The 10,330-nt window shown below is 34.3% G+C and overlaps 1 protein-coding gene across 1 annotated transcript; it reads right to left on the bottom strand.

Annotated features, from left to right (window-relative positions):
- Positions 1 to 5,932: 5,932 nt before the first annotated feature.
- On the bottom strand, positions 5,933 to 9,996 carry LOC136781967 (uncharacterized). The gene is made up of 9 exons (XM_066741023.1): positions 9,992 to 9,996; positions 9,871 to 9,926; positions 9,718 to 9,809; positions 9,524 to 9,635; positions 7,228 to 9,369; positions 7,060 to 7,152; positions 6,951 to 6,961; positions 6,765 to 6,813; positions 5,933 to 6,099 (listed from the first exon to the last, which is right to left on the bottom strand). The coding sequence occupies exons 1-9, from the start codon at positions 9,994 to 9,996 to the stop codon at positions 5,933 to 5,935; spliced, it is 2,727 nt and encodes a 908-aa protein (XP_066597120.1).
- Between the last annotated feature and the right edge of the window lie 334 nt (positions 9,997 to 10,330).

The raw sequence follows: 10,330 nt of genomic DNA, 5'->3' as shown, positions 1-10,330 counted from the left end.
CGGACGAAGATACCGACTCCGATGAGGAAGCCGACTCCGACTCGTGCATCACACCCACCGCAACATCCGAACCTCTAAACTTTACTCTCCCATCTCCTGATAAAATAAAACCCATAGGACGATCCACGTGGATACCTAGTGATTTCGAAAAACCTGAAGATGACCTTTCTGGCTCCGACGCCGAATCAGATATCACTGTAGTGGATGCCACCCAAAACCAAACCATGCCACCTACTCAATACGATCCATCCCTAGATCCTGGTCTCATCCGTATCGAACCCAATCCTATCTCAGAAAAATTCCCGTCTAGCTCTCCCCCTAACCCTATGCGATGTAACATAGAAACCTTTGATTATGTTCTATGCCATCGTCCTAACAACATTGTCCATCTGATCGCATCTGACTGTTCCTTTCAAGATCCCATTAGCCAAATGCTCATAGAAACTGGAAAGCTCGACCTGAAAACCATAAAGCATCATCCTTTTTCTCCTGGGTCCATCCAGGACTTTTCCTACAAAACCACCAAGATCATCCTAGTCATTACCCATCCTAGCGAATTAATCCCCGCCAGCGACGAAGATATTCTTAATTCTCTGAAAAAGTTAAAGGAATTTGTCCATGAGAATAACGTTACCAAGTTCAGCATCGGTCCGTATAAACTCGGAACCACCCGGCTGACGTCGCATTATTTGAGCTCCGTCTTTTCCCGTGCATTCCACGATGACGATGTCGAAATCACTATCTGCACTGGAGAAGTAGTGACTCCCCCAGTTTAGATGAGAAGACACATCATCCTGGAGTATCATGGAGGCTTAGTTGGAGGTCATAAAGGAGTGACCAAGACCTATCATAGGATTAGGGAACATTATAATTGGCCCGGTCTCCATAAGGACGTCCAGAGCATTATACGTTCCTGCGATAGTTGCCAACGGCAGAAACTGGTTCACGTAAAACCTAAACTGCCAATGCTCATAACTGACACCCCCTGTGCCCCCTTCGATAAAGTAGCCTTAGACACCGTAGGCCCTTTTCCTATTACGCCCTCCGGAAATTTACACGTTCTAACAATGCAGTGTAATTTGACTAAATTTTGCATTGCTGTCGCAATACCTAACATTCGCGCCGCTACCATCGCTGACGCATTTTCGAGGCATTTCGTTGCGCAATTCGGACTTCCGCGTGCCATTCTCACGGATCGAGGCACTGGCTTTTTAGGAAAATTACTCAGAGGCGTAACCTCTCTTTTTAAAATCAAACACTTGACCACCTCCGGTTATCGACCCCAGACCAATGGATCCCTAGAAAGAAGTCATCTAGTGCTCACCGAATACCTAAAACATAATATCAACCAGTATTCGGACTGGGATTTATTCATCCCCTTCGCCATGTTCTCCTATAACACTTCTGTGCATGAAGCTACAGGGTTTACGCCATATGAATTAATTTATGGACGAAAGGCTCAGTCCCCCGTCTCCGCCTATGCGATCGAGGAGTTATTAACTTACGACGCATACGCACAGGAGCTGGCTCAGCAGTTAACCCGGCTTCACGCTTTAGCTCGAGAACGCGAAATCCAAGCAAAAGGAAAATCTAAGGATTATTATGACCGGAACGCCGCTGTTGTCTCCTATTCTCCTGGAGACTTGGTCTATGTCCTACGAGAACCTAGAAAACATAAACTAGACTCCCAGTATATAGGGCCATATATCATAGATTCGATCAACGATAAGCACAACGCTATCCTCATCACTGACTCTGGAATTCCCATCACTAAACATTTGGACAAATTAAAACCTGCCCCTACACCCACCTCTACTAACCACGAAATCTAATGCATGTACTACTTTCTCTTTATAGAACGACTCCTGCAGCATTATTAGCATTTACTGAGCTACTCCTGGTTGGGAATAGTGTTTACTAGCGACTCTTGCAGCATAATTATTGTTTACTCGATTACCAACTTACTAGCGATTAGTGTCGAGATTCTTCAACCTCCCTAAATCTACTTCACCTCCACATTCGGTCTATCTGGACCAACCAACTCGAGCCTTTAAGGGACGACACGGCCCAAAGACCACCAAAGGAAACTGCTGAGGAACTCTGGGCTATCTATATGTATATGTATAGATATATATATGTTAAGAGTACAGTTTGAGGACAATTTTTAGTATAATGTGTATTCTATGAGGACATTTGTATACTTTGAGGACGGTCCTCAAAAACTATGCTTATAATATGAGTATATATAGAGGATTAACTAACCTTTATAATTTCTATATACATTGAGCACCGTCCCCAAAGTATACGCACTAATGAAACTAGTTTAGTGAGGACGGTCCACAAAATATATATAAGTTTAAAGTATACTTTAAGCACACATATATTTAACTATACTATTACAAAATAAAGCTATAAAACAGGATCCGGCAGAATTTTAAGAGGATCAAAAATATCAAAAACTAATATTTTAGAAAATTATCAGAAGCATAAAGTCAGAAATTTTTTAATCTGCTCGATGAGCTCTATAAAACACTCTGTTGAACCAAATCAGTACCTCTATACCTTTGGACGATAAAAGCTGGAAACATGAAAATCTAGGATTCGCCCATTTTACCTACTTTGATACCATATTCGTTTAGAGCATTGACAAACTAACAGATCTATACGTTGTAGCATTACGGTTGGTAGCTTCTATAAAACTTTGCAGATTTGTCAAATTTTATCATTTTTCGTCCATGGTCAAAATTACCTCTGAATAGACGCTGCTGATGGATATATCAGCTAAACCGTACCAAATATCAATATTATCCATAGGACCTTTTTTAATCAGCTCGACGAGATCTACAAAATATTCCTTTCTACCAAATCAGTATCTCCAACCCTTTCGACGGTAATAAGCTGGAAACATGAAAATCCAGGACTCGTCAATTTTAACCATTTTGATACCATATTCGTTTAGAGCATTCAAAAACATGAAAGTGCATAGGTTGTAGCACTATGGTGGGTAGCTTCCAAAAAAATTTGCAAATTTTTATAAATTTCATCATGTTTCGTCCATGGTTGAAATTACCTCTGAATAGACGCTGCAGATGGATATATCAGCCAAACCGTACCAGCTATCTATATTATCCATAGGACATTCTTTAATCAGCTCGAAGAGATGTACAAAACACTCCTTTCTACCAAATCAGTATCTCCAACCCTTTTGACGGTAATAAGCTGGAAACATGAAAATCCAGGATTCGTCAATTTTAACCATTTTGATACCATATTCGTTTAGAGCATTCAAAAATAAGAAGATGCATAAGTTGTAGCACTATGGTGGGTAGCTTCCAAAAAAATTTGAAAATTTTTTCAAATTTTATCATTTTTCGTCCACGTTTGAAATTACCTCTCTATAGACGCTGCAGATGGATTTATTAGCCAAATCGTACCAGATATCGATATTGTCCAAAGGACCTTTTTTAATCAGCTCGACGAGTTCTTCAAAACACTCCTTTGTACCAAGTCAGTATCTCCAACCCTTTTGACGGTAAGAAGATGGAAACATGAAAATCCAGGTGTCGTCAATTTTAACCATTTTGATACCATATTCGTTTAGAGCATTCAAAAACAAGAAGATGCATAGGTTGTAGCACTATAGTGGGTAGCTTCCATAATAATTTGCAAATTTTTACAAATTTCATCATGTTTCGTCCATGGTCGAATTACCTCTGAATAGACGCTGCAGATGGATATATCAGCAAAACCGTACCAGATATCGATATTATCCATAGGACCTTTTTTAATCAGCTCGACGAGATCTACAAAACACTCCTTTCTACCAAATCAGTATCTCCAACCCTTTTGACGGTAATAAGCTGGAAACATGAAAATCCAGGATTCGTCAATTTAAACCATTTTGATACCCTATTCGTTTAGAGCATTCAAAAACAAGAAGATGCATAGGTTGTAGCACTATGGTAGGTAGCTTCCATAAAAAATTGCAAATTTTTTCAAATTTTATCATGTTTCGTCCATGGTTGAAATTACCTCTGAATAGACGCTGCAGATGGATATATCAGCAAAACCGTACCAGATATCGATATTGTCCATAGGACCTTTTTTAATCAGCTCGAAGAGATGTACAAAACACTCCTTTCTACCAAATCAGTATCTCCAACCCTTTTGACGTTAATAAGCTGGAAACATGAAAATCCAGGATTCGTCAATTTTAACCATTTTGATACCATATTTGTTTAGAGCATTCAAAAACATGAAGGTGCATAGGTTGTAGCACTATGGTGGGTAGCTTCCAAAAAAATTTGCAAATTTTTTCAAATTTTATCATTTTTCGTCCATGGTTAAAATTACCTCTGAATAGACGCTGCAGATGGATATATCAGCCAAACCGTACCAGCTATCAATATTATCCATAGGACATATTTTAATCAGCTCAACGAGATGTACAAAACACTCCTTTCTAACAAATCAGTATCTCCAACCCTTTTGACGGTAATAAGCTGGAAACATGAAAATCCAGGTGTCGTCAATTTTAACCATTTTGATACCATATTCGTTTAGAGCATTCAAAAACAAGAAGATGCATAGGTTGTAGCACTATAGTGGGTAGCTTCCATAATAATTTGCAAATTTTTATAAATTTCATCATGTTTCGTCCATGGTCGAAATTACCTCTGAATAGACGCTGCAGATGGATATATCAGCAAAACCGTACCAGATATCGATATTGTCCATAGGACCTTTTTTAATCAGCTCGACGAGATCTACAAAACACTCCTTTCTACCAAATCAGTATCTCCAACCCTTTTGACGGTAATAAGCTGAAAAACATGAAAATCCAGGATTCGTCAATTTTAACCATTTTGATACCATATTCGTTTAGAGCATTCAAAAACAAGAAGATGCATAGGTTGTAGCACTATGGTAGGTAGCTTCCATAAAAATTTGCAAATTTTTTCAAATTTTATCATTTTTCGTCCATGGTCAAAATTACCTCTGAATAGACGCTGCAGATAGATATATCAGCCAAACCGTACCAGCTATCAATATTATCCATAGGACCTTTTTTAATCAGCTCGAAGAGATGTACAAAACACTCCTTTCTACCAAATCAGTATCTCCAACCCTTTTGACGGTAATAAGCTGGAAACATGAAAATCCAGGATTCGTCAATTTTAACCATTTTGATACCATATTCGTTTAGAGCATTCAAAAACATCAAGGTGCATAGGTTGTAGCACTATGGTGGGTAGCTTCCAAAAAAATTTGCAAATTTTTTCAAATTTTATCATTTTTCGTCCATGGTCAAAATTACCTCTGAATAGACGCTGCAGATGGATATATCAGCCAAACCGTACCAGCTATCAATATTATCCATAGGACATATTTTAATCAGCTCGACGAGATGTACAAAACACTCCTTTCTAACAAATCAGTATCTCCAACCCTTTTGACAGTAATAAGCTGGAAACATGAAAATCCAGGATTCGTCAATTTTAACCATTTTGATACCATATTCGTTTATAGCATTCAAAAACAAGAAGATGCATAGGTTGTAGCACTATGGTAGGTAGCTTCCATAAAAATTTGCAAATTTTTTCAAATTTTATCATTTTTCGTCCATGGTCAAAATTACCTCCGAATAGACGCTGCAGATGGATATATCAGCCAAACCGTACCAGCTATCAATATTATCCATAGGACATATTTTAATCAGCTCGACGAGATGTACAAAACACTCCTTTCTAACAGATCAGTATCTCCAACCCTTTTGACGGTAATAAGCTGGAAACATGAAAATCCAGGATTCGTCAATTTTAACCATTTTGATACCATATTCGTTTAGAGCATTCAAAAACAAGAAGATGCATAGGTTGTAGCACTATGGTGGGTAGCTTCCATAATAATTTGCAAATTTTTACAAATTTCATCATGTTTCGTCCATGGTCGAAATTACCTCTGAATAGACGCTGCAGATGGATTTATTATCCAAATCGTACCAGATATCGATATTATGCATAGGACCTTTATAGCGCAGCTCGACGAGATCTACCAAAATTCCATTGCACCTAATCCCTATCTCGACTACTTTCCATGCTAATTAGCTGGAACATGAAATCGATGGTTATGGTAATTGCAACAAATCTGAAGGCATTATTGATAGAGAACTTCGAAACAAAAAAATCCATGCATCATAGCACGTTTGGTTTAGATATACAGTATTTAGTATAGATACAATCAAATTATTCTAAAATATTGCGTAATAATAGAAGACATGAGATGTATTATAAGTTTGAAATTGTTTAACTTACTTTGTTACAATAGTATTCTATTTTTTTTTAAATGAAATGAAAAAAAATGATGCTAATTGATAACATACTTAGGTTTTATTGGTTTAATTGTTTTTGCTTTGCTGTTTTGAAAACAATATAGCTGTGGTAAAATAAATTCAAATTTCTTATAATAATTTTAAATAATGAATACAAATTTCTACGTAAATTAAAAATTGTTGGTATTTGTCTGAGCTAATAATATGTACGTAAATTAATTAACGATATAAATATTTAATTTAAAGCAAACAAAATATTCATATGAAAACTAATTAATGATATAAATCTTTTAATTTGTGAAAACAAAATATACGCATATCAATATATTAACGCATAAAGCTTTAAATTAAAATGAATTAACAATATGAACTTTTAAATTTATAAACTGCAAATATAATAGATTTCATAAAATCTATTTATTTGTAGATTTACTTTTGTATAAGTTTGACATCCAAGTTTTAACTTGAGGTGCTTGTCTTTTCTGCAAACAAGAATGTTTTTTAATTACAAGATTGATATCGTTGAGCGAAGGAAATGTTCTGTTTTTTATATAATTTCCAAATTCCTTGTATATTGCGTTTTTTCCTCATCTGTCCATCGTAATCTTTTTATATTCACTATCGGTGATACTGTAAAAAAAAGATATTGAAAGCTAGCATATTAATATAAAATGAGTACATGTAAATATATAGTTATAAGCAATACATACACGAATGTTTTCTTTTACGTGAAGCTTTTTTCTTATGAGAAATAAGTTTCTCATGTGATACTTCAAGGGATGTATTTGTACACGAAGTAGTAATTGATTCGTCAATATTATCTAAAACAGAAACCATATTTTATATACCGAATCTTTTCAAAAAATTTATAAATTATAAATACATAAAATTTATACCCATGGAAGATTCATTTGTTTTATTTAATTGGTTCGATCCAATGATAGTAGCTTCTTTTATTGTATTTGTATCATCTATTTCAGAATCCGAATCATCTTTTTCCATACCAACCCCTTGAGCCATTTCCAAAAGGCGTGACATGATTAAAATTTCCTGTGAAGCAATTGGCTGTCTGTAATGTTGACGATGGATTCTTTCCTCGTGACCCGAAAAATTCGCTAAATCCACCACCTGATTTTCAGAAAGCTCTAGTTCAACACATTTTGTGGCAATATGTTTTCTGAGCTCTGTTCCCCGTAATGATTGAGGACATTCTGCTTTACAATCAACGGAAAATTTTCTCATTAATATGCATGCCCTCAAATATTTAAACCGTTTTCTATAATAACCTGGTATCACAAATAAAAATGGGTTTTTTGCATGCACTTTTGCATCATTACGATATTTTAATAACATAGATATGCAAATTACTTGCATTGAATTAACGAGGACAGATACTGTGCGATTTTTTTTTCCACGTATAACAAATCTTCTGTATTTCTTTACGTGTTCTCTTGCCTCAGGCGTTAATTTTGCAAATGCAGCAGGATCTGTTTTCTCATCTATATATTGATAGTTTTCATAATCTTTTATAAGAATTCGTTCTATTTCACCAGAACGGCGACGATTAAAAATTTGAATGGATGTTAATACTGCCTCTGCTAATGATAACCATGCTTTATACGAAAACTCTATTTTTAATTTTTTATACGCCTCATCTCTTATGTGCTTTAAATGCTCTCGTAATTTTTTTATGTCTTCATTTGAAGGAAGAACAATTTTTTTTCGTCGTTTATTTTGCATTTGGGTCTCTTCAACGGTCTTATTTACATTAATACCAAAATCCTCCTCGAAAAGTTTAAGAAAATTTTCAATATTTTCTTTTGATTTTGAGTCATGATTTTTTATGCATTCGCTAATATAAATATTACCTATTTGTTTAAGAAAAGTACCCATGTTCGATGTAACAGATGGAGCTCTATATGTATTGGTATCATGATTTAATCCTGCAATTATATTAATTGCAGCGACGCAGTCATCGTAGTACACTGGATCGTAAATTGATGCAAAATCTGTGATTTTTTTATTGATTTGTTTTACGGCGTATAGAAACCGTGCAGTTAATCTTAATCGAGCACGAATAAGATCATGTTGGTGTTGTGGCCGATATTTAATACTTAGTTTATTTCCGTAAATAATTAGTAATTTATCGTATCTTAGTAGCAATGTGAATTTATCTTCTCGTAGTACTGGAAAAATAACTTTTCTCATAATTTCACTTGCAACTGCATGTATACGACCTAATGTTGCACGAGCATTTACCATTACACTTCTTTTCTGTTTTTTTGTTGTTGAAATACATCGATCATAGTGATGACGTATTGTAGTTTTCGAGAAAAATCCTTTACACTTTGAGCATGCAGTGTAATCACAAGCCTGCTTTTCTCTCTTTTTATTAGGTCTCCTACATACGATTAATTGACCTTTATTATACTCATCATTAACGTTGTGTAAAAAATCACATTTTCGTCTTAGAATGTCAATTATCTGTTTTCGCTCTTTATTTCCTTTAGGTAACAAAATAAATTTTTGTACTTCCTCTTCGTTTGCATGTTTGTTTTCCAAATGGCGTGATATTTTAGTTTGTTGTGTCTTACAGAAGAAACAAAAGTTTTTTTTACAGCCTGCATTAGTAGAGCGTTTGGCAACAAGCATGTTTAAATCATCACAGGCAGATGATCCAGGTGCATTAGTTGATGAATCTATATCCGTTGATATATTCGACTTCTTTGAATTATTTACGTTTTTTAGAACATTTGAATTTTTATTTTGTTCGAGTTCACTATAGTTAAATGAATCGGATGATATACTCTCATCTGATGGAACATAATCAGGATCAAGTATGTTATTATTAATATTAATGGCTTCATAGGCATCATTAGGAGCTGATATCAGGATTTTATCAAACTCCTGGATGACAGGTGAATCAATTGTCCCCATAATATCATTTTGTATAATAGCACAAGGAGCTATTTCTTTCAACTGATAGTCATGTTCTTGAAAGACAGGAGAAAAAGAATTCTCTTTTTCTTCACTTTCAACTAAAAATGCAAAGAGTTATCATTAAATGCTTACAGGTTATTGGCAAGCAATATTACTTTAAGATATTATTATAACATGCAAATACTACTGCTTATAACATTAAAGTGTAAGTACTAATTCTTTTTAAATTTAAAAGAAAAGTAAAATTACTACCTTGAAAAGCATTGCTGTCTCCGCTTACTTGTTTTAAAATATCCTGCAATACTATAATTGGATAGTTCAGTTGATTCTTATTATAACTACTCATGTTATTCTTTTTTATTCGCTTCAGTACAATCAATAGCACATTGTTCGTTGCTTCTTAATAGAGTAGTAAAACAATTTTGGGTAACGAAGGAAGTATTTACCAGTGCACTGAACAGAAAGATAATAAAATTAGAGTCACATTTCACATAGCTGCTTTCAAAGCATTCTTTTACTATAGTTAAACCAGAAAATTCTATTAATATACATGGATAAAATCTAGTAGATAAATAATTTAGTTGTACATTGTTCATTACCTTTTAATAAAGTGGTAATACAATGTGGGGTAACGAAGAAGGTATTCACTAACGCACTAAACAGAAAAACAATAAAAGTAGAGTCACATTTCATATAGCTGCTTTCAAAGCATTTTTTTACTACATTTATACCAGAAAATACTACTAATTTATATTTCATGACTAAAATCTAATGGCTAAATAATTTAACAAATAAAAGATGTACATGCATATAAATTTTATAAGTTTATACAGTTCAAAATAATGTATGTTAATAAAGCAATTGAAATAATGGAAACCAATTGTGATGGAAAAATAAAATATTTGTGAATGGATCGATATATATAAATTCTTTTTATGAGTAAAACTATTGATACTTTACATTCGTAAGACTTTTCTTGTCAAGTTTATTTTATAATAGTTAAAAAATTAGATTTTTATTTTCAAATATATTTTTATAGATAAAATTTTATTCATTATG

Source organism: Prorops nasuta, unplaced genomic scaffold (assembly GCF_024137725.1).
Source record: "Prorops nasuta isolate Cenicafe-Biocafe unplaced genomic scaffold, Cenicafe_Pnas_1.2 PNAS00024, whole genome shotgun sequence".
Classification (NCBI taxonomy): Eukaryota; Metazoa; Arthropoda; class Insecta; order Hymenoptera; family Bethylidae; genus Prorops; species Prorops nasuta.
Note: the sequence above shows the minus strand (reverse complement) of the source record. Positions and strands in the feature narration are given on the sequence as shown.